Source organism: Myodes glareolus, chromosome 27 (assembly GCF_982192425.1).
Source record: "Myodes glareolus chromosome 27, mMyoGla1.1, whole genome shotgun sequence".
Classification (NCBI taxonomy): Eukaryota; Metazoa; Chordata; class Mammalia; order Rodentia; family Cricetidae; genus Myodes; species Myodes glareolus.
Window position 1 is genome coordinate 36188850 of NC_142052.1, and position 25824 is coordinate 36214673.

At 43.0% G+C, this 25824-nt stretch overlaps 1 protein-coding gene across 3 annotated transcripts in view; it reads right to left on the reverse strand.

The window, feature by feature from the left end:
- The window catches only part of Tmeff2 (transmembrane protein with EGF like and two follistatin like domains 2), a 282612-nt gene that overhangs the window by 69083 nt on the left and 187705 nt on the right, over window positions 1-25824 (reverse strand). For all 3 annotated transcript variants that reach the window (XM_048456057.3, XM_048456056.3, XM_085684183.2), the window contains exons 6-7: window positions 7521-7669; window positions 6732-6791 (exon numbers count right to left, since the gene is read on the reverse strand). In XM_048456057.3, the coding sequence (XP_048312014.1) occupies window positions 6732-6791; window positions 7521-7669 (209 nt within the window). The remainder of the gene's footprint in view (window positions 1-6731; window positions 6792-7520; window positions 7670-25824) is intronic.

Sequence of the window (25824 nt, forward strand, 5' to 3'; positions counted from 1 at the left end):
TCTACATGATTTCTGAGGCTCAAATGCAGGCCCCCATACTTGCCAAGTGAACACTCTACTGACTGAGTTATCACCTCGGCTTCCAGAGCAGTTTTCAAAATCAAACAGAATAGCACTTAGAGGAGGGTAAGACAGATTACGGAGCAGTCAGAGTTTTTCACAGCAGCGGAGACACCAGGACAAGACAGCTTTGAATCTGAAACCCACAAAAGGTTAGGCTCAGGGCGTGGTGTCCACTCTAAAGCACCTGAGCATTAGACAGTTAAACTTTTTGGGGATATCCCTCACTGTTCACGCTTGCTGACTCCCGCAATTAGCAGTGCTGTCTTGAACCTCAGCCCTGCCACGCAATCTTCGCACTTATTCTCTCTGAACTTTCATTTCTCGCCTGTCAGAAGCCTCTAATGTCTCCTCACAGTTCTGCTGTGAAGGCAGAGGGAGGCGGTTAGTGGGGAAGGGCTTCGTAAACTGCCACGGCTTCCACAAAGAACCGGTTATTTTGACAATTCGCTTAGGCTATGTTGATACTCTTTCAGGATGTCAGTTTGTCCTTTGTGTGGAAAATGGGTTGATGAGATATTAATAGGATAGAGAGGAGCTGGTTGTAAGTCTGGATTCTTTCTCCCACATTTCAGACTTGTGCGTAATATCTCACTTATGGTTTAAGGATAAGTACATTTCAAGTGAGTGTTTCTAAAACTCAGGATCCCCCAAAACAAGAGATGGTGAACTGCCCCAAAGCAATACTCGGGGAAGATAGGTAAACTCTCCTTGGTGCTAGTCCCAGAGGGAGGGAGGTCTTGACTCTTCTGAAGGTACAGGGAGTGTAGGACATTTTTTTCCCCCATTGACCAACATTAAAACCAAGGACCTCTGTCCTGGCATGTGTATGCTGTCACGGAAAATGTTCTTTATCTGCATGGGTTCAGCCTGCTCTTTTATAGAAGTATTGTGTATACTTGTGATAAGCAAGACTGTTTTCCTTATAGCTCCCCCCCCCAACCATTTTCCTGTGATACTCTTCCAGATTTGGAAATCTACATGAAGGGAGCTCATTGCTTCGGTCAGCCTCAGACACTGAGATATCCATAGCTTGTTTTTGGTGCTTGTGGTAGTTTAAAAGAAAATGGCCCCCAGAGGGAGTGGCACTATTCAGAGGAATAGTTTTGTTGGAGTAGGCGTGGCCTTGCTGAAGGAAGTTGTCACTGTGGAGGTGGACTTTGAGGTTTTGTATATGCTCAAGATACCTCCCAGTGTCTCAGTCTACTTCCTGTGGCCTGATTCTCAACACGTAGCAGCTCCTTCTCCGGTATCAGGCTCGCTTGCATATGGCCATGCTCCCCACCATGGGGGTAATAAACTGAACCTCCAAAATGTAAGCTGCCAGCTCAAAATGCTTCTCCTTATAAGAGTTGCCACGGTCATGGCGTCTCTTCACAGCAATAGAGACCTTAACTAAGACAGTGCTCTAGAATTTTTTTTTAAAAAGTCATTTTAAAACCCTCAGCCATACAGAAAGCCTCTTGGGATATTTTATAAATATCACCGTTGAGGATTCTATACATTTCTATTTTCTGGTCATGGTTTATATAAAGGTCTGTGCTACATACTTCCTATATAATTTAGCAAAGTACAGTTTCTCTTTGGCTTCTGGAACTATTTTCCATCCATTTTTATCAGACAATGAAGACCCCAGGTTCCCTTATCAGAACTGAGACAGAAGAGTCGCCTTTGTGGAGCCTTGGACAGCATTGCTACAGAGAGGGACTTCGGGACCATTTCTGGAATAAACAGTCTCAATCATAATTCCTTTCTTATATAGGCTGCAAGGAAGCTCTATAGTAACTATAGTAGCCATGCTTCAAGTATATTTCTTTCCCCTAACGTTTCTGCTTTTTATGTTTTCAATCTCTGTTTAAACACTCTCATTGACTGTAGTTTAATTATGAAAACACTGCAAATCCTTTTTGGAAACTGGCATAGGATGCCATAAAAGAAAATACGTTTTATTTTCTCGATTATAAAAAGTAAAGTAGTTGAAATTTATGTCTCTTTGAAGATCTAACAAGCTATAAAATTAAGTACACTGGGAAAAAATGTGCAGCCATGTTTTCTGATGTTTTTCCAGACTCTTCGCTGGAGAGGAATCCATTAGGAGACACAGATATTGATATACATCAGATGTGGGGGAGTACGGCTTTCAAAATTTACATCCCTTTCAGAGCACAACTTGGTGAGGACAAATATATCCATACACGCATACACACATTGCACCGTCTTAAAAGTTCACTAGGGAAGTTTGATATCAGCATCTGGAAAGGCCAGGAAGCCCTAGGCTTGTGCTATAGAAAATGTTCGTCTCTGCCTCTACAGTAAAAAGACAGACCTGAATCTAAGCTTAAGACATGGGCTGATGGGGAAGAATGATATGAGCTGACTTCCAGGGCAGGGACTCGCCACTAGGCCTGGAAGACAAAGATGCAAAGCCTTAGATTAAAGACTCAGAAATGCATGTGGTCTCATTAAAGAGAGAAGACGGGAAGGTGACCACAGACAACCCAAACAGAGAGAGAGTCTGCCTGGTATACACTGGAAATGTGTTCAGCTTCCTGCTGACTACCCTTTTGTGCCTCTGAGGAGCATAGATTCATGTCTTTGTGCACAGTAGACACGTTCTAGCCTCCTGCACATTGCTAGCTTAGCTTTAGATAATATTCTCTTCATTCTTTTTTTTTTTTTGTTTTAAATCCAAAATGGTAATTCAGTTTCCGTTGGTCTTGGCAGAAGTCTTTGTTTTAGATGTTATTACAGAGAAGGTTTAACAAATTTATTTTGAGCGTTAGGCTTTCTTGTAAGAAGATAGCCACTTCTGTAGTAAAAAACGAGCGTTCGTGTATTAACTGCTCTTAAATTGGGCTCAGAATGAGAGGGGTTGGCGAGGACCTCGTAGCTTACAGTACTAATGTCACATCTGGAAAAGTGACTGGGTGACAATTGCTGCTTCCTTCTGGTGGGAGAGCCCGTGGACATTTGTTCAACAAGGGAAGTTGCTGTGACATCAAATGAAGTGTGAGCACAGAGCAAACTTCTAGGCACGTGAGTCACGCAGTTCCTGTTTTCTCTCTCTGGAGAGTTTAGAACATGTGAAATAGAAATTATCAGGACAATAGCACACGGATTCTCCCCGGGAGGCTTTCACGTTTTCCAAAGTCTGTGTGCCAAAACTTGGGAACACAAAAATCCTGCCGGAAGCGTGGGAAAGTTGAGAAACACATTTATTGAAATAATTTCTAATACACTGCATCTCAAGAAGACTGTGCATGAATATCATCTGTAGCTGAAGTAAGTTCTAGAAGGGCTAACAGTATTAGGTCCACAGTTAACTGTGGATTACTAGCTACCATTGACATTTTTGCTGCTATCTCTTATTTGGATTTGAACAAGTGTGTATGTTGAATCATAACCTTTAAAATGTTTGCATCTTTCTTTCTTTTGTGTGCACATCTGTATTTCTGCGCCTGCACATGTGTGCACAGATTGGAGTTCAAGGGAACTATGCAGGATTATGTTCATTCCTCCCCCTGACGGGTCCTGGGGTTCACACTCATTAGACTTGGCAGCAAAGGCCTTTGCCCAATCATCTTGCTGCCCCTCAAACATCACACGTTTTATCGCATAAGATTTTCTTTGAGATTTAGCAGGTTGATCTGTTGTCAAACCAGAAAAATCTGGAGCACACTGTCTGACCAGATCAGTTTTGCTTGGAAATGTTCTCTTTCCTTCCCGTGTCCACTGAAGAGATGACGTTAAGATGGAAACAGTTTGTGCAAAACACGTGTGCTGAGGTGTGGGGCCACTGTTGGGGCACAGGAAACCCAGGCCTTGTTCCCAAGGAGAGCTACTTACTCTTCCTTTCTCAGCCACCATCAACAGCTGGACTCAAGGGTTATTAGGAAGAAGAACAAACGGAGGATGCGAAGTGGAGAGGATATGGGGCAGAGGTTGCTGGGAGAAGTGGGGGAGGGCGGGTAAAGGTGAACAGTACGTTCAAAATACAGTGCTTAAATGTATGAACACTTCCAAAGCAGAGAGAGGGTAAAATATATTATTGAAAATAAAAAACCAAAATGAACTAAAATAGTGGTAGCATCATTGGTTAACTGAAGTCAAATATGCATATATTGGGGGCAGAAATTCAACCCTCCGCCTTCCTTGAAGTTGAATTGTTACGCGCAACCTGAGTGATGACGAGGCTGGCAAGCTCTACACTGGTATTTGCTGGTACAGCCGTGGACAGTCATAGACTTTGCACAGGATGCCAGCAAACCTCAAGGGGTCCTTGCTGAGGATGAGAATCCTCAGGGAAAGACTTGATTTCTCATCTGACCAATGGTGGACGATTCAAGGAAGAAGACAGTCTTAAGAGACATCATTTTTGAAGAGCTTTTTCAAATGAACGAGTTTTCCCAGGTGGTATAAAGTTATTCCAAGGCCAAGTAGCTGATAATATCATAAGATAGCTGTCTTCAATACGTATAATATTCATTTTTGGATCTATTTAAATCTGAGAGCATATATACTCTCAGATACTAATTTTCACTATCATATTTTATTACTTTTAATAAGTGTCTATGGATCAACATATCTGGATGGTGTACTTTTGGGAACACTTGTCCTGATAAATGCTTTACAAAATGTGCGATTTTTCAAGAATTTTGATGAATGCTGTAAACTATAAGAGATCATATGTATTTAAAAAGATGGCTATATACTGTGTTTATTTAAAAAAAGAAATTTTTACATGTGTGATAAATTATGAATTAAGTTGCGATTTCTGGCATTTTCTTGCATCTATTACGGAAGGAGGGAATGAGAACTGGGAGGTCCCCATGACTTGACGTCACTGGTGGATAAAGGCAATTACACGAGGATTCATGGTATCATATTACCTACATTTGTGTGAAACTTCACACTTTAGAAATTACAACTAAAAAGTAAAATAAAATGGCCCTCCATATCCATGAACTCTATATTCACAGATTCAACCAACTCTGGACCAAAAATATCCATAAGGTAGTTGTGTCTTCTAGAATATGAACAGAGAATTAAAAAAAAAACCATCATTCCTTAAGCAATGCAATATGACCACTGTTTTTATAGATTTTGCATTGTATTAAGTATTATAAGTTTCTAGAGATTATTTAAGGCATAGGAAAGAGGTGCATAGGTAATATGTAAACACCACTCCACTTTATATAAGAGGCTGCAGTACCCTCAGGTTTTGATATTTGTAAAGGGCTGGAACGAATCCCAGAACCTATTCTCTGAGAGATGATTTTACATAAAACATGTATATTTATAAAGATTGTATAACGGAAGCAAGAGCAGAGAGGAGTGCCGGGAGAAGGTCAATTGTTTATCCTAACACTCCCTAAACATACTGAATATTAGCATCTCCTTTGCAAGGAGCATCTATTACTATCTCTAGTGGTGCTTTGGGAATGGTTATGCTGTACATATATAATAGAACCAATGTATCCATTGCATAACTGATCGTCTCAGGCTTAGAATATGCAGTCGTCTCTAGATGTTGAAAACATTAAGGTAAAAATATGCAAAACTTAAAAACCTTTACATTTACATTCTGATATGAGCAAGTAATCAAACTATCACCAGGTATTTGTTTATGTTATAATGTCAGTTATCATGAAGTGAAATGGAAAAATAAAAATACAAGAATGAACGCTGGTGCATATTTTGAAGGACAAGAAGCAATTGTTTTAGTCTGAATATTAGTTATAACATTGGTTTCAAAAGTTCAGTAGCTAAACAAACGCTTCTGTATAAAAATCCCTTAAAGCTGGGCACGGTGGTGCACACCTTTAATCCCAGCATGCAGGAGGCAGAAGCAGGCGGTTCTCTGTGAGTTCCAGAACAGCAAGAACCACATAGAGAGATCCCACCTCAAAACAGCATAAACAAACAAACAAACAAGTAAATAAGTATTCCTTGAATACTTTTACAAAGCTCCAAAGTTTTATTCTCATTACTTTACCTTAGATTCCCATAAATTACAGGCATCTGCTAAAATGCCAATTATATCTCCCACAGTCATTTCTCACTGCAGGAGAAGTAAATTAGGTAGCATTTTTATTACTCAAAATAAATTCCATAGTTACTAAATAAGATTTATGTTTTCACATAAAGTTGATTATAACTTTGCAGGTCTGAGAAACTGCATTTTGGCACCTAAATAAATGAAACGTGCTAGTTACTTTTAAAAAAAATAAATTATGGACCCATTTTAGTTCTGCGTGTAGAGAGAAGTGACTCGCATCAGTGCTTGGAGGTGTCTTTCTTCTCAGAGACCAGCAAGCTTTCAACTGTTGACTTTTAAAAAAATTCAAACAAGAGTCTTTGCCTCTATTACAATATCCTGCCAAACCTTGCATTCATTTCCAGGGATGCCCATTAATTTGATAAATGTTTTGTCATTTGTACCATTGGCACTGTCAAAACAACTTAACTCTATCTTACTGACATCTTTGACAGTTGCTTTAACTCTGGCAAGTGAAAAGTGCGTCTTATTTGCTGCAATGAAAAGGCTTCCTGCCCGTTTAAAGCTTGCACTAAGACGATAGGGGACATCACGCTCAGGTTAAGACAAACGGTAGACAGTGGAAGACTCTCACACAAGGGCTCTCATTTCACGAGGAGAAAAGTTTACGAACCTGCATAATCTGTTCTTGCATAATGCCCATCTTCAGATTTAGTGGTTGTGGTTGTGTTATCTATTGAGAAATTAACAATAAGAGCCAGTTAACCATTTCCCACGTAGCTATCAAAGTTACATTTCCAACAATATCTTTATCTCTTCATTGAGGGTGAGGTCTATTGTTTCCCTCACCACCTCCAGCAATAACAGAACCTCAGATATGTTCTAGAGCACTCTGTATGGAGGCAGACTGTCAATGCACACATATGTTTGTGGGAATAACAGAATAGAGTCGGCTTTCTGAAGTTTGGGACAGAGCTGTAACTGAGATAGATACATTCAATAAAAGAAACACAAGTCCAAGCTCCCTAAGCCATTTCCTCTGAATAATGAAACAGAAAATTCGACTATATTCGGCTTTTAAGGAGGTACGTAATATATTTCTACTGAATCAAGCTATAAAAGGAGTGATTCACTTTTAACGCCAATGTTTCTAATCAATTCTTAAATTCTTGACCAGACTTTCTCGTTAGCTTTTGCCAGGAGAATGACTGTGGTCTTCTGTGTTCATGGCATTGTGACAGTACTGTCCCATTATACTGAAAAAGACATGCACTTTTGCTTATGGGCCCTCAAACACCTATAATCAACACAAATTCTACAGCTGGCTACGCGATCCATTGTGAATCAGAACTGCCTTTCGGATCGGAAATAGCGACCTAATAAGGAGCTAGCTTCACCTTTTCATTTCTGCACACAGAGACTAAAAACATTCTTTGAGATGAAATTTCGCTCCGCACAGTACCTTGACAGCGACCCAGAGACATGACTTCAATTTTCTCCTGTTTCTGACATGAGGCTTCTTTGATTTGACATGCATTATCATAAGACTTCCCATCAGAAGCACAGAGGGGGTTGAAGTTGGTTTGAGAACAGTCAATGTTGCATACACACCTAAAGGAAGAGAGAAATAAGTTGGAGAGCGTCAGTAGGTGGTATTACCACGATCCAAGTGGGAGGAGGCTTGCTGGACAAAAGGCAACAGAATCAAATCGTCCTCTTGCAGAGACGTTCTGGCAGTTATCTGAGACGAAAATGTGACGCCGAACTAATCATAAATAACCCAGAGGACCTAGCAGTGAATCGAAAATAAATGTGCGTAAATCTCGCCAGGTTGTTGAAAGAATTCAGACAGGACGCTGTAGCAGACCTGCTTTGGAAGTTGCGGTAACTTCTTCATGCAAATGGTGGGAGCGCAGGAAAATAATGTTCCAGGGGCCAGTAAAACAGACAGCCATCAAACACATTATTTGGAATGCCATCAGTAGTGGTATTTCTCCGTATAAAGGGGAATGTGCATGAAATGCAGTAAATGAGACCCGTGAGTGGTCCTCAGCCTTTTGAAGAGCCACGAAAACCCGTTGAGATTGAAGAGGCAGATGACGATAACCTCTCAGAAAGCCTCACACCCTATAAACGGTATTTGCAGGGAACTACATGAGGTTCTCAGGTTTCATTCAACACATCCCAAGATCCCTTCCCAAGGTATACAACTTCAATTTTTAGCTCTTATTTTGCATAATAAAGTGATCCATTCAAATTGGTTGCCGCTCATGGCTTTAACATTTTTTTCCCCTAGAGGCTAAAGAACCATTTGGTGAATTAAAGAAAATTTAGGTCACCTAAAAGGCAATCAAATATTGTAAAACAAACTTTATAAAATCATTTTCAGTGTTCTCTTAATTCTGTTTTATGATCTATTTTGTTTTTTGGAGGATATTACAGTTTGGTTAAGAGCACTTGCTACTCTTGCAGGGGACCTAGTGCCCACGTGGTGACTCCTAAACATGAGTAATTCCAGCGTCAGGGGCCCCGACCCCCTCTTCCGACTTCGGTAGGCACTGTATACCTGTACTTGTACATGCATCCATTCAAAAGAGCACGCATACACATTAAAAAATAATAAACCTAAAAATTAGCATATTTCATTTTTGGCGTGTGTACACCTACTATTTTTATAGAATAAAAATCTTAAAGATGATTTCTATTTGTGGTCTCTATTCTGTATGTTCTTCTTGAAGCTGTGAATCACAATTTTACTTCTGAATATACTACATGCACACACACACATGCACGGTAATAGTAACTACTTATTGCAGGCTGGCTATTAACAATCACTCCTTCATCCAAGCTATATAGCAGCTAAGATATTAGACAGGACATAAAATTGGAAAGCTATGGGACATGCACACGCAGATGTGAAGTGCTGAGGCCTAGCCCTTCTCCTTTAATACTACATCCTGCAACTTGGGATTGCCCACAGAACTTTTAAAAGCACATGTTGACAAGTAGATGCCCCGTGGAAGCTGATGAAGTGCCTAGAAGCCGAGGATTTGGTGTTCTTAAGTAGTAACCCTGGCATCCGCCTGATTCCTGGCCTGAGAACACTGGCTGATAAATGCCGTCCACCGAGGGTCTGTCTACACAGCCGCCAGTTTCCGAACGCAGTCTTTAGATCATCTGTATCAGAATTACCTAGACTACTGTTGAAAATATGGGCAGAAAACGTACTAGTATTCTCAAAACTATGTTTCCCCGCGTGGAAGAATGTCTGTAGTAGCAGTTGATCAGTTTTATAGTCATCTCTCTCAGAAACCAAAGCCAGAGCAGGCGGTAACTATCTAGATCTTTAATCCCCTGGGGTGGCATTCCTTCCTCAGCTGTGCTGGAAAGGAGTGCATCGTTGTTCTCTCTTGGGTTGTGAACATCTGCGGTCAGGTGCTGCCTGTGTTCACAGAGGGTGTGTGCCTCTCAGGATGGCCCCGGAGAAACAACCCTATAGATCAGGCTTACCTTAACCGCTACTTTTAAAAAAAAAAAAATAATGGAGCAATGAGCCCGAATGCTTCACTATATAAAGGCAGTTCTTCCACTTTGAAGGCGGCTTAGGTTTTACCTATTCAAGACATCACAGAGTCTTACACAGGTAGATCAGACAGAAGGTACATTCCTCTGTCTGTCTATCACAATAGCAACTGAGGTATCCCAAGCTTTGCAAGCTTACGAACACAATCCAGAAGAATTCCGGAAGGCATGTGTCTCTGATTGGACTCAAGTCATTAAAATTTCTGAAAGCCATGCCGAATGCCGTGTGATATCATACAGAATGGCCACATGAGAACGGCAGAGAGCAGAGGCAGTTCGCTTGCGGTGAATTGACTGGAATCAGTGTTTCCACTGAGCGCCCCGGCCCCTCACTGACAATTGTTCTGGGCATTTGACGGGATCCCCTTCCCATAAGTCAGTCCCCACCAGCACCCTATGTGACTCAGTTGACTTTGATCGACTTCTGCCATCGTTCAGTCACGAGCCTGCTTGAAGGTTTGTTTCTGTCCGTCCCACCTCAGATAAAGCATTTTAGGGAATGACTAAGGAAAAGTACACACACACACCTCCTTCCATTCTCACCTCAAAGGGAGGTGAGATTTCGCTTTGTGAAAGGGAAAGGTAGCGTTCACTAAATCTCTGGGGTAGAAGCCTCATGAAATCATGCGCTATGCTGGTCTTTCCCTCTGTACTTCCTACTCTCCAAACTATTAAATATTAAGACACCAGCAAATGCTTTTAAAATTCTTAATCTCAGGATTGACCAAAATTGGAAATCTATGAACATCTTCCCAATCTTCCTTCTTTCTTCTTCCTTCTCCTTCCCTCTCTTGCTCCCTCTCTTCCTTTCTCTCTCTCTCTCTCTCTCTCTCTCTCTCTCTCTCTCTCTCCTTCTTAGAGACAGGGTCTTGGGAAGCCCAGGCTGCTCTGGATATCACCGTATAGCCATGTCCCTAAATTTCTGATTCTTCTGACTCTTCTTTTCAAGTGTGAGATTAGAGGCTTGTACCACCATATCCTTTTTTACGTGGTGTTGGTAATGGGTATCAAGGGCTTGATTTCATGGAAGGAAAGAACTTTACCAAATGAGCTGCTCTCCGAGTCACTTATCACTGGTGTTGTGGGCGCTGCCACAGAGACATGCTAAAGTGGCCCGGGGACTGTGGAGTATGAGGAGAAAGAAAACTGAGGGGATTAAGAGGGTTGGCTCTGTCAATGTTTCCATTAGTGAACTCTGATTCTATAAGCATTACTTACTGTATATTGTATATTTAAATCTGTGAGTTTCAGAAATGACCACAACAGGCAGGGTTCTAAGATCTTCCTCTGAATTTCTATTATGTTCTTCTTTTATACTGATCGAATTATCTTTGTTTTGCTAAGTATTTTAGGCATATCGGCTTTCGATAACTACATGTTGGTAAGCAAATATAATGAATGAAGTAAGCCCTTTATGCTTTCAAAGAAAGGTAGCCACTCTTACTATCTCCATTGAATAGGTAAGAAAATTGAGTCTTGAGGAAGCCACGTTGATTGTAAGCAGAAGGACATGATTTTTCCATCTGGGCAGCCTGACGCCAGAGGCTGCAGCATTCTGCAAATTGAAGTTCAAGGGAAACGAAGACAGATGCACGTTCATGTCATTACTGATAGAAGAGATGCTTTCCATGTGTCGGGTTTAAAGCTCAATGCTGCGTCTACCCCTGGGCTACTTATCACAATGTGTTGAGTTTATATTGACTTTTAATCTTTGTCTGACCAAGCAAGATCCAAGCTCTTTGGAATATTGGCACAGACTGTTGACGGATGCTTTTGAGACACTGGGAGCCAATGCTAGGTGTCAGGATAGATAACAAATCTAATGCACGTTGAATTAATCTTACAACTTAAAGCACCGGTTATTCAGCATGTCATATCTTTAAAACGCTGTGAATAAATTTAGCTAAATCTAAACATAAGCGTTAAAATAGAGGTCACTGGAATCAACTGAGTTCTCTCTCTCTCTCTCTCTCTCTCTCTCTCTCTCTCTCTCTGTGTGTGTGTGTGTGTGTGTGTGTGTGTGTTTGTGTAAAGTTGGAGTGCTTTAGCATCTTACCCAAGTTTCTTCTTCAAAAATCTTAGAGGAGAATCTTGCAACTTTATATTCACAGCATAGTATGACTTTGAGTCTTAACAAAAATGAACCTGATTTCAGGAGGCTGATATCCACCTCATGGCAGCATATTTGTGGGCTCATTGCGGTTCTGTAGTTTTATTTTGTATTTATATTTTTCTTTAGCCTTTTCTAGATCAAGGTATCCTATTTAGCTTTGAGTTTCTGGTATGCAGCACAGTGTGTTAGAGCAAATCTTATATAAAAAAAAAACCAACAACCTGTTGAATGAATTACAGAGGGAATGACTAGATAGACTTGGAAGGAGTTCAAGAACACAGTCATTGTGTTTGGACTCTAACACTGATGAGAAAAATCCAGAGACATGCTTAATTAAAAGGGCTGGAAACTGGAGAGGAAATGAGACCAGCGAGGGTGACCAGCAAAGGAATGTGGGAATGGTTGTAAGAGCCTACAGACCCAGCTTGCCGTGTATAACATACCACTGCAGCCAGCTTCGAAGAACCTACTAGCACTTCATGTAAGTAACCCCAAAGCAAAACCCTGTTCTTACACTAAATGAACTCTCCGTTATTCTAGCTGACCCAACCTGAGGTCATCCCGCTTTTTCATCGATAAATGATACAATTTCAATGTGAAGAAATGGTTCCTTCTTCCTCCGTTTTCCTAGCTCAAGATTCCTGCTTCTAGGGTCACGTGGTCACAGTGCTTCTTCAGTTGTACCACTAGTCATAGCAAAACTGCCCCGGGACCTGGTCCTTGCTGCTTTGTCCCTAATACCTCAGTTTTGAGAGTTTTTATTGGCCAGAACTTGGAAAAGATAACTAGTGATAAACTAATGAAGCTGGACCGAACCGTGCTGTGGGACCCACATGAAGCCACCGAGATGGGTCCAGAGGAACTCAGGATCCCAACCTCGTTTGTCTTTCCGTGAACAAAGACAATAATAGAGTCGGAGTCTTCAGGGTCTCAGAGGCGTAAGTGTCCACTTGACACAGGAGGCGCTTAACCCAGCCTAACGCCGTTTATATTTTGTGATATTTGGGGATAGCTTGGTACTTGGGTATCGATAGAATGGGAACACGGTAGCAATTTGGCAGTTTATTGCTAGCTCCAAACCTGGAAAACATCTAAGGCTCTGGGAAGGTGAGAACTGAATGGGGTAACCATGAAGTCGCAGGTCCCTGGCATTAGCAGCTTATGCAAATAAATCCCGTTTTTTACATTCTAATACAGAAGTGAAAGACACTCATTTTTAAAAAGCAGAGACTCTCCCTCTTCAGTGCTTTTAGCAAATAATTGCATTATTATTCATTCTGAGAGGAGAAACTAGCTAATTACAGCGTGTCACAAGCATTGTAGGCAAGCCAGGGATTTGTAAGGCTGAGTCCTGCCTGCATGCCTTTAACGGCTTTTTGTTTTGTTTTGTTTTGTTTTCTCTTCTTTCCTATTCTTCCCTTTTTTTTTTCTCAGTATATCTCAGTCTCTTGACATTTCGACACTGAGATTACAGAGATCTCTTTTCGTCCAAGATGCAAGGAAAGGGGATCAGCCTTTACTTGAAAGCAATCATTTCAGGGGGTATTTCAGTACAACTACCCTCCTCAAACAGCTTCGGAGACAATGAAACCTCACTCCCTCTCTGAGTAACAGGGAAGAGTCAACTGTAAAAGCCCACGCGATGCTCTCAAAAAGCCCAAAGTATAAGAAATGAAAGGTGGTACCTAAGCTGACTGGCGCGCATTTATCATCGACTCATGAATATTTGGGAGGTTCGACATTCATTTAGTTCCCTGCCTTACCAAAATGACCATTGTAAGGATGATCCGCAGTGAGTTAAATGGTCTTTCCCGGGTCTTTAGGAATGCCTGTCATCTGCTTAAGTGTGAGGAAGTAAACCCTGCCAACGCACAGATTACTTATTCATGCCTCTGGTTTGTGGCTGCCTTCTCATTTCACTAGATTCTGTTTCATCTATTAAACATGGTTGACACATTGCTTTCTCAAGGTCTTCGGCCCCGTGTCTGTGTGCCGTAATGTGACCATCTAACGTTCCCAGTCCATTTTAAAGGACCCAGTTGTATAGCGGGTAGTGGGGCCTTGTGGTTTGTTTCCCCTGAGCTGCTCTGTCTCCAGGGTTATGAAGCATACCCTCTCCGGCCTGGCCTGTAAAAGAGGCCTGCGCCTCCGTCTGTGCTTGCTGTAATGGATGGGCACATTACGTTAATAACAGTAAAACAGCATGTACCTCTCGCTGGAGACTCGTGTGATCCTCTAAACCCATTTGCTCATTAACTCTCACTTTCCCTTTTGATGGAACTTGATTGTAAGTATTTTATCTGTGAAGAAACTTCCGTGTGAGAGTGGACTCTGAGTGGCAAAGGGGGAAAACGAGGAAAGAAGTGTGAAAATGTCCTAGGAGAGTAAACCGTCTAAATGAAGGGCAGGAAAAATGTCAACTGAGATCAAACCCGGCAGGCCTGTCACAGTGCCACTTGGGTGATGCTTTCCTCTTTTGGTCATGGCAACCCTTTAGTTCAAAACCTGGCAGAAAGGAGCAACATCCATGGCCATAATCATTACCCAGGATGCATTGGACTCTTAAAAGGTGGTAAGGTATATTTTACATTCCAACCACAGTTCCCTCTCCCTACCCTCCTCTCCATCCTGCTCGTCCCATCAACCTACCCCCATCTACTTCTCAGAAAGTGTAAAGCCAACCACGGGGAGTCAAAGAAGCCAAGCAGATTCAGCTAAAGCGTGGCTAACCTCCCCCCACATCAAGGCTGAGCAAGGCATCTCATCACACGGAATGGGGTTTCAAATAGTCAGCTCTTACACTAGGAATAGGTCCCACTGCCAGGGGTTCCACAAACAGATCAGGCTACAAAACTGTGGCCCACAGGCAGAGGGCCTGATTCTGTCCCATGTAGGGTCCCCAGCTGTCATTCTAGAGTCTGTTAACTCTCACAAGTTAGGGTCAACTATCTCTGTCGATTGCCCGCCATGATGTTGACACTCCTTGCTCATATAAACCTTCCTCCCTCTCTTCAACCAGAGTCCCATAACTCAGCCTGGAGCTTTGATGTGGATCTCTGATCTGCTTTATGTATATGGGTATTTTGCCTGAGTGTATGTCTGGGCACTACATGCATGCTTCACATGTACTGAGACCAGAGAAAAGGCTGTAGATTCCCCAAAGACTAGATTGACAGACAGTTGTGAGCTGCCATGTGGGTGCTGGGAATTGAAACTGGGTCCTTGGGTGTTGTAATGAGGAGCGGCGGGCTGCGTCCCGCCACCCGGCTAGCTTAACCCCCGAAATAATTACACAGAAACTGTATTCATTTAAACACTGCCTGACCCATTAGTTCTAATCTCTTATTGGCTAACTTTTACATATTCATTTAACCCATCTCCATTAATGTGTATCGCCACTTGACTGTGGCTTACCGGCATGAGTCTAACCAGCGTCTGTCTTGGAGAGGAGAGCCATGGCATCTGCCTGACTCTGCTCTTCTTCCCAGTATCCTGTTCTGTCTACTCTGCCTACCTAGATTTTCTGCCCTATAAAAAGGCCAACACAGTCTCTTTATTCAACCAATGAAAGCAACACATAGAAAGAAGACCCTCCTACACCATTCTGGAAGAGCAGCCAGTACTCTTAACTGCTGAGCCATCTCTCCAAAACACACACACACACACACACACACACACACACACACACACACAATGTATATAAACATATGTACATACATATATTTATGTACATATACACTAATGGTGTGCCATCTTGTATATATGGAAAAGGCTTATTTACATAATTTTGTACAGAGATCAAGAGCCATAGAAGTTGACCTACAGGGAAGTTCTTGGAATATTGTGACTCACTGATAGGATAAGACCAGGAAAATGGTCCAAAGGACACTGAGCTGAAGAATCCCTCTCAGAGGAACTGCCAGAACTTTCCCAAACAGAATTTTATGTTTAATATAAGAATTACTGCCTGGAAATAGATAGATGATAGTCTATCTCAATGTAACGAAGTTCGTAGACACCATGAAGAAAACTTGGGATTGGGCATCAGGTCTCCCTCATGCGTAGGCTAGGCTTGATTCTCTGTTAGCAGTGTGGGACTAAATTAGTCATTTAACTTCTTCAAGCACCTGTGAGGATGGAGTGAATGCAGCATTGTAGAGGTTAAATTGAGTGATACATTTACATTGCTTAGTAAAGATTCTGAGAAATTATAATTTCGTAATGCACAGTAATCATCATTGACTTTGCCTTCCTAAGCAGGACTTCTAAACCTGCATGCAGATCACTGTGGTGTAGAATCGTTCAGAAGCCTGGGTAACTGGGCTACAGCCCGGAGGTTCTGACAGTTCTGGTATGAGATCCAGGGAACCAGAGACAGGCTATGGGCAATTCTGGTGGGCGGCCTTGCAGTTCTGATTGGATGAGATATCCTTGTCTGCTTTTCAGGGCTACCCTGAAGGCATCTCCCAAAATCGATGTGTATAAGATTCGATGTGAGCTAGGGGCTCCCAAAGCAGCATTTGGAGCCAGAGACTCAGCCATTCCAGTCTAAGACAATGTGAGATCACCCACTAAGTAATCTTAGCTACAGCAGCTTCCACACAGCCTTTTATTTCTTCTTCATCCCATCATAAAGGGTTTTGTCTTGTTTGGTGTATACTACACCGCGACACACTTTGAACGTGTTTTCTCCAGATGGCACATTCTCCAGATACTGTGCACAGAGATGGGTGATTGAATGGTCTGATAAAAAAAATAAAACAACAACAACAACAACAAAAAACATCATGGAGTATCCAGCAGAACTGGTTCTCCAAGTAAGCCAAGATCAACCACTGAGAAAAGAGAGAAAACTGTCTGGAAGGGGCTAAGGCATTCCCCTTTGCCGGGCTCCTTGTTTTAACCTTCTTCTTGTCCTCAGCCTTCACATGACAGAGAGGAAGAGGTAGAAAGTGAAATGCCTAAGAAGATATAGTTAGCAGTTAGATGGGGAAAGGGGGTGGACAGAATGACACAGGGAAGCAGGTACAAGGTGGCTGCCTCGTGTGCCGGAAGACTACAAGGAGATCTGTCTGATGGGAGTGAACTCTTTCCACCGAAAGGCGATGACAACAATCTAGACAGATTGAAAGGGAGCTTAATTCGGTCCCAAGGAGTGGCCTTCATCTTCTGGGCCAGGGTGAATCCTGAAAGCTTTTTGAGCACAGGGTGAGGAGAAGGTCATTGTGATCGAAGCAGTGCTTCCAAAGGATAATGATAACCAGACCACAATAGACTACAAGGCAGAGGCATTAACAACAAGGCACTGTGATATAGAGGGACAGGGCCAGAAAGCCAGGCAGTGATGCAGTTGTTATATAGAAGAAAGGGGAGAATCAATAGGCTGAGAGGGTCGCTACTTCAGGCACAGCAGAGTGCTGTATTAAGGAACAAATATGTCCACAATGTCCTTCCTGATCTACTCTTTCCTGCTTGCTTTACAGTCCCAGAATGTTATCAAAATTGGAAACTCAGAGGGACAGGCAGGTTCAGAGAAGATCTTGGCCTATGCGACAAGATGGCTTTGTCCCCCCTCCCCATATCTTTGTCATGGAAAGAAAAACCAAGTTCTACTATAATAGTAACATTAGAAAAACAATCATAACTCTGTAAGAATTACTTATTCCATACCCAGCATGACTCTTGGGAAAAGACTGAAACAAAACCTGGCGTCAACTGGCATTTAATCAATGACAATGCTTTAGGGACCAAAGGTGGGTCCCGTGGCAGGAAGCCTTCCCACACTCCTCCTCCACGAGTAAGATGGAGCTAGAGCAAAAGTTAGCTTGCGGTCTGTTGTCATGATTCTCAGTCACACCCCTCTCCGAGATTATTATTTTTCCACTTTGCAGCAGCTGCATTTACATCTTAAAATAATCAAAGCAAACCATTCCTCTTCCTCATGTACATTTTTAAAAATATCTTGGAGCAAAATGCTTCATTAGCATCGTGTGCATGCTCTTACCCATTAAGCTAGAAAACACTCCATAACCAGAGGTGACTTTGGTCACCGGAAGTGTAGCTGCTCTGCTTGGATGGGTCCTGACCAAGGATGACTGTGGTCACCAGAAGTGTGGCTGCTCTGCCTGGATGATCATTATGTACACAGAGGCATAATGCATGAATAGCCCAGAAATTTGGATTATCAAAAGTTGCATTACATTTTAATAATGTGATAGACTAAAATCTCCACTTGCTCCTTCATGTTAAGATCATGTTGAGTGACATCTTCCGACAGAGTTCTGGGATTCCCCACCCACTTCAGCCAGTACTGTATTTCTGGTTTGTATTGGTAAGCCCGCTCTCTAGCATGTTTTCACCCCAGTAAAAAAGATCTCAGGAGCATGTGCATCTGGACTTCTGCACAGCATAGATTTCCATGCATCTGGACTTTTCACAGCATAGATCTCCATGCATCTGGACTTCAGCACAGCATAGATTTCCATGCATCTGGACTTTTCACAGCATAGATCTCCATGCATCTGGACTTCAGCACAGCATAGATTTCCATGCATCTGGACTTCTGCACAGCATAGATCTCCAGGACACCACATGTACATATCCTGCCCTTAGACTTCACCCATGAGAGATAAGAAACAGAAAATGAACTATGGTTCTACAGTTTGCAAAGGTTGTTAGTTTGAAAATATTGTCCATCCACTATATTGTTTCAAGTGTTGGCCACCTCTCTGCTTAATTGCTTTTTCTTGCCTTCTAAGAAGAGCCACATTCATTTTCCTCCAGGACAAACAGTGTGGTCTCATCTGATGACACAACTAATTTTTTTTAGATTTATTTATTTTATTTTTTATAAGTATTTTTTTTGTACGTATGTGTGTGTGTGTGTGTGCTACGTATGTGCCTGATGCCTGTGGGGCCAGAAGACGGCATCATATCTTCTGGAACTGAATTGAAAGACAGTTGTCAGCTGCCCTGTAGGTTCTGGGAATCAAATCCTGGTCCTCTGGAAGAACAAGGACTTTGATATACCTCTGTTTTAGGAACGTAAACTTACGTCATTAGGCCAGCTGAGAGCTGACTTACAATCCTGGTGATGCAAGCTATTATCTGAGGTGCAGGAGACTGAAGTATGAAAATCATGAGTTCAAGACCTGTCTGATCTATAGAGAGGGTTCAAGGAACTTATTGAGACCCAGCCTCAAATAAAAGTAAAAGAGGGCTGGGGTGTGGTTTGGCGGCAAAATGCTTGCTTTGCGCATGTGCGATCAAGGGTTCTGTCCCCAGCGTTTAAATAAAAACAAACACAAAACTACAAGAAGCCTATTTAGCTTTGCTTTATCCCTCAGCAATGAGCAGGAGCAGGGGTAAGCGGCGAAGAAGTGTGCACAGGTGCGCTGTCACACATATTTGTGCAAAATGAATGATTCAGTCTGAATAGCTACTGACAGAGTGTCAAGACAGGAATGTCAGATAGCGTTGGGATCTCCTCATCAATCCCCATGGAATCGATTCTTAGTGTTTTGGGGCCTGTTATTTTCTGACAGTCACCAAGCTTACGCTTATGTAATTGAGCATTGATTAAATTATGCTGGCATTAACTAATTGCACAATCAGTGCTCATATCAAGTGGGTTTCTTTTATGATTACCTCATTCTTCAACTTCTGCTTATGAATTTGGAGGTCAGTTTTATGCAAGTTCCTTTAAAAATAATATTTAGGGAGCCTGGAGGTGGCTTAGAGGCTGAGAACGCTGGCTGCTCATCCAGAGTTCCTGAGTTTGAGTCCCACACCCCACGTGGCTACTCACAACCATCTTTAACTCCAATCCCTGGTAAGTTGACCCCTTTTCTGGTCTCCTTGGGCCCCAGGTATGCACATGGTACACAGCTATGTATGGACGGAAAACACTTATAAATATAGTGATAAGTAAATAAAACCATAAATAACATTCAATATATAACACATGATCATAAAATTTATAAGATGAATAATAAAAAATTCATTAAAATATCCATAGGGTGCTGCATTCCGAATCTGGAAAGGGACGATAGGAAATATGATCAAGGCTGCAAGATGGTTGAATTTTATTTGGAATGCTACATTCTTAAGAGAATATTCAAGTGGGCATGAAGACACACACTTTTAATCCCAGGGTGGGCCAAGACAGTTGAATCTCTGTGAATTCCAGGCCATCTTGGTCTACTCAATAGGTTCCAGGACAGCCAGAGTTGCACAGTGAGACTCTGTCTGAACAAGAGCAAAACAAATAAAAGCAACAAAACAGTCAAAAGAAAATATTCTGGAGGTTTAGATCCAGTTGTGAGTGCACAGTGGTGGATTATTTCTGAAATGCTCCAAATATTTAATAATTCGCAAGAAAATGTGTTGGTTTTGGTGTTTTCTCTGCTAATTCAATTACCAACATTGGTACTTTTTTGCACTGACTTTGAACTAGGTGTATTTTAAACTTTAAACCAAGTGTGTGGAAGTGTGTGTGTGTGTGGCGAGATTCCAGCGGACTAAGGCGATGTCTCTGTAAAGAACTGTTTCAGGTTGAAATTATGGCCCCACAAAATGACTTCCAAGCAGTGATGATCGCCTGAAAGACCCACACCTGTCTCTCCCTGTGTCTTCTTTCGGGGTACGCCCTCTGAAGTGTTGTGCTCAGGAACACATGGTGGCATTTCCGTTTGCAAGCTCAACCCAGCCATTTGTCATTAACTTCCTGCTGTCTCACCTGGGGAGGTCTGATTGCCCTGATTGAGTCTGAAATCAGGATGTGGTTGTGCTTTCAGGTAGACACCACTGTGAGCTGTTCCAAGTTCCCGGGACGAAGAACTTCAAGTAGAAATGCGCGAACATTTTGCCTGAGTACTTTCACCCCTCATTACTAAACCTTCAGAGGTAAGAAAAGGATGGATAGGATTTGGGTGTTGCTCAGTGAGTAGGGCAGGCTTGAGTTTGGCTCCTTAGAGCCATCTGAAGGTGGATACCATAGCACACACTTGTCATCCTGGGGATCCAATGGCCATTTGGGAGGCAGAGAAGGGGAAACACCTAGAAGCTCATGAACCGGCTAGTGTGGCATATGCAATGGTAAATCATAAGGGACCCTGTCTCAAACCAGGTGAAGGGGAAGTAAAGGTCAACACACATACACACACACACACACACACACACACACACACATCTGCACGTCTGCACACCTGCACACCTACACATGCACACAGGCACATATATGCCGGTGCACATCAGCGGAGCAGAGACTCTGCAGATTCCTCCCTTCTGGACACAGATGCAAGGCCTCTTGTTGGAGGTCTTCGGGGCGGAGGGGGTCTGCAACTTTTACTGCCCTCCTTTTCCTCCATCAGGGGACATACATTTTCATTTCGTTTAGGGCAGATCTGCTACGTGATTTTGAACATTTATTTGATAGCAGTGACGGTCCTGATCTAAACGTGAGAAGGACAGAGACGGCTTTTGTGATCCCAGCTGGCAACAGAGATCACAACGTGGTAAGTTGGTATCCAGAAGCGGCGCTATCAGAGCTGGGCTTTGTAGGTGGAAAGACTGTATTGTGAGATCCCTGAGGGGTCATGGTTGCATCTGGAGGAGAATGAAGGCTTCACAGAGGATTCAACGCCAGGACTAGAATAGCAATGGTGTAGCCATTTCCATAGAGTCCCTGAGGGCTTGGGACAAGAGGCTTCTAAATCCCTTTGTCCAACTGGAGGTCCAACCAGCAGTGCCTCTGGCTCTCCTACACCTGCTCATCTCTGTGTGTTCACGGATTCTCCAATAATCCAAGGCATAGCTCTCTTCTGAAAGTCCTATTTCACGCTGCCTCTTGAAAATGACATGGTCAATATTCTAGGGGTCTGGAGACATTGGGGCCTATCCTTAAGAGACCTTGCAAATGTGAAGCTTCACTTCCTAGCTGGGGATGCCGTAAGGTGTACGTACCCACGGTGGTCTTTAAGACACTTCGCCTCCTTTCTTCACAGACACAACACCGCCCATCCCTACGTATTCAGTTCGCCCCGGTTGTCTGAGGCCCTCGCTGCCTTTGTGGCTCTTTCTGTGTGGAAGCCTCTGTTAAAGGAATTGAGCGCTCCTCTCCCTTCTCCGGTGCCCGGCACAGTGCCCAGCACATAGTAATCATCCCACAGATGGAGAAATCACAGGGGACTCTGTGTGTGGTTTCGTAACACCTTCCTGATGCCCACTCGTCTGTGGGCGGCAGAGGATTCCTAACTTGTCAGGCCCAGTCATTCTCTGTCTTCTGCACTGATCCCTTCCCCATGGTACTGTTCCAGGCTGCTCCCTCCTTCGGCATCCGCAGACTTGGGAATCTAATTACCACCGGGCTTGTTAACCCATCTTTACAATTTAGTGAAAAACACAGGACCATATATATCTTATAATTAGGCCCTCAGCCCATTGTTGGCACCTAAAATCTGCTTAGTTAATCATTGTCTAGAATGAGCTAAAATTTCAATCTACACGCCACAGAATTCATCAAGAAAACAGTACCTGGCTTACCACATGTGCCCAAAAGAAGCTGTTCTCAGGGTTCAAGAGGAGGGAAAATCAACCTCAGATGATGTTCTGTGCACAGTGGGTTCAGTCGCTCTCCTTGTGCCAGGAAAGCGCATTCTTTATCCTTCATTCAATTGCTCTAGTTCCGTCCAGTTTAGAGATCAAACTACCTTTCCCTCCTGCTCACCGGCCAGCAGCAAATAATCTTTCGCCCAACTTTGATGAAAGAACTATTCACTGTGTGTATCGACTTCAAATCTATAAATTGAGGGCTGCTTTGCCTCGATTGGGCATGCATGTAAACACATGACTCTTTTAATCATACATGTTTTGAAATATTGAGAGCATCCCAACATACATGATTTTAAACACGTGATAACTGATACTCTCCTCTATTTTTTCTTTAAAACGTGGATGTCAGTGGCTTCTTTATCTAAGGCTTCAGAAGTCTTGGCATACCACAGGGAGCAATGTGAACAGTGTGAGTTTACTTGTATTTGTTTGGAGCCATTATTGGCTACTCTTTTGCTTTCTCTTCTTTAACTTTCGGTCCAACTATTCAATACTATGCATAGAAACATAAGGCCTCGGGGACCAATTTTCTCATCGTTCATGGACCTCAGCCTTTAGGGTGGCAACATCCTGAAAAGGTTCAACGTTGCTGGTGACAATCCAGGAGAATGACTTTCCATCTTGTCTATAAGGACAGTGAAAATATGCTAGATGCACACGTTCGGTTAAATAAAATGAGCGAGGTGAATCGAACTTGTACTCAGTAGGAACAAACTCGATTCATAGATTTTTTAGATAAATCTATGTTTAAATAAATTTATAGATAAAGTACACGGCCACCTGCGTTAAGCAGCAGTGAATTCCTCTCCTCTCATTTATTTTTTTTCATGCTAGAGTTATTTGCTAATGGCGCTATTCTTTTTATTCTAATTAAAATGCCTGCATTTCTGCTCTTAAGCACGGCTGTACAAAATGTTCCCACCCTTGACTTTATCTCAGTAGACTTTAAAAAAGATTTTTATGAATTCTTTGACTTTCATACAATGTACTTTGATCATTTTCACCCCCTTCAACCCTTAAGTCCTTTGAGATGCCCTCAATTTTCCTCTACTCCCCATTTCATATTCATTTTTTTAGAGTTCCATTCCTGCTGCCCATATGTCCCTAAGTATGGGACCATCCACTGGTTGACCCATGAAGGGACACATCTGTATAGAAATTTAGTTTTCCTTCCTATTAATTATCTATAGCTCCTTGATTCGGGGTGGGAACTTGTGAACCTCTCCCTGCATGCTAGAATGGTGACCGGCTGGATCTGGTGGAGGTTTCGTGCAGCCACACCTGCTGTGAGGTCACGGGCACAGCCACCCTGTCTCATCCACTGCGCGGCTCCTGTCCTTCCACGCCTTCCATGCTTGCAATCTTTCTGCCTCCATCTCTGCAATGGCGGCCTATGAGCTTTGAGGCTGGTGTGATATAGGTGGGCTCTGTGGCTGAGCCCTGACCCTTTGGACAGTGACCAGTTGTGAGCTCCGTCACCAACTTACTGCACAGAGACACTTGATGGCTTTCTGCCCACAGAGAAGGGCAGCTCTCAGACCCCAGAAGGCTTTTTAAGTTGCAATATCACTTGGGAATTTTGCTTTGTTTTGTTATAGTAAGTGGCCGCTAGTGAAGACAGTTTGTCTAAAGGGTAGTTTAAATATTTCTTGTAGGAAGCCTAATTTTAACAAAATTTACAAACGAACGACTTATCTGTTAACAAATTCAGAGCTAGTGTCAGCTGTGGTCAAAAAACTGGGCCTCACACTCCTTCTGTGAAGACTTTGGTCAGGACTGGGCAGATGGCTCAGTGGTAAGAGCACTTCTGTATGAGCTGAGAACCAGCCCCCATTGTTTCTGCTATAAGTTGCCTTGGTCATGATGTTTTCATCACAGCAACAGCAAGGGGAGAGGAGAGGTTTAGCCAGAGGAAGCAGATTCTGCGCACAGGTCCTTGGAGGCTGTATCTTGCCCTGGCTCCCTCCTATCTGCTTCTCTCTTTCCTGGTCACTGTGAGGGGAGCAGACCTGAGACACCACACCCTTCTGTTGTGCCGTTCTTCCAGCCAACCAGGACCTGAAATGCCAAAGCGTAAGCCAAAACAGGGCTTGCCTCCATTACTTAAAAAACAAAAACACACCAAAGGACAGAAACCAAACCCACAAATTCTCACGGTTCCATACTCTCTTTCATCTTTCTGTTTAAACGAGTCTGTTTGCAGCGGACTACGATTTAAAATGCAAAAGTGGGTGGCAGCTTTTGTTTGCATCTTTGGGCAGCTCCCGCTCGACACCCACAATCTGGAAAGTCAGGAAATTGTTTTGTCCACTCACACTGGGGAAAGTGACTTCTTAAACAGAAAACTCGGATGAAAAGTTGTGTAACTTAAAATACATACGCTGTTTATATGGAACTGCGGTGCCTTTGGTCTATGGAGCTGGCTCAGTTGGTAGAGGGCCGGCCATGTATGTAGGAGAAGCTGAGTTTAGCTCTCCACATAAAACATGAGCAAGGCATGGCTAGTCTGCCATGCTAGTGCAGGGCAGGCCGAGAACTGAGGGCCGGGAGCTTGCGGGTTGGGAGTTCCAGGTTTGGTGAGTGGGTTCTTTTTCCTATTGCTGTGATAAATTACCCTGTCCAAAGCCAGGAAAAATAAATTTTATTCAGGCTCCAATTCCAGGCATCGTCCGTCACTGGGGGGATGACATGGAGGCATGAGCTAGGGACAGCTGCTCACACTGTGCACAGTCGCGAATCAGAGAGTGATAAAGGGTCACCCGTGTTGAGCTGGCTTGCCTTCACAACACCCTGCCCAGGACCCAAGCTCAGGCAATGGTGTTGTCCATGTTAACATGTCTTCACACCTCCATGAAGCTAATAGAGATGACCCCTCCCAGGAGTGACTGGAGACTCGCTTCCTCGGAGACCCTAGGGCCCGCCAAGGTGACAGTCCTTAACAGCCACTCACGAGAGAGCCTGTTTCAAATGATGTAGAGTGATGGAGAAAGATGCTGAAGCTTGATTCCTGACCTCCATATATGTGCTTACAGGTGCACTACCACACACGTGCGCATACGCAAAAACAGGTATGCACACACGTATGCATGCACATACTTACTCGCAAGAATATGCACACACACACACATACACACGAAAGAAATGTGTCAGCTTTAGCCCTGTGTTCATATTTACTTAGATCACAGCCATTTGGAGCATAAGTTTAAAGATAACATGCTAACAAGGGTTATTATTACTATATAAACTGGAATCCCAGGCAGAGAGAAATTGCCAAAAGTATTCAGTGACTTTATAAACCATTCTCCGACCTAGTGACTCTATCAGAATTCAGCGACTCTATCAGAATTCGAATAGTGAGATACTCAGGAGCTGAAGTCAGAGGAAGGTGAAGCTGTTTGTGAATAACCAGGGGCGGGGAGGGTCTCTGGGCTGCTCTCCTGGGCCCTCTCTGCCTTCCCCA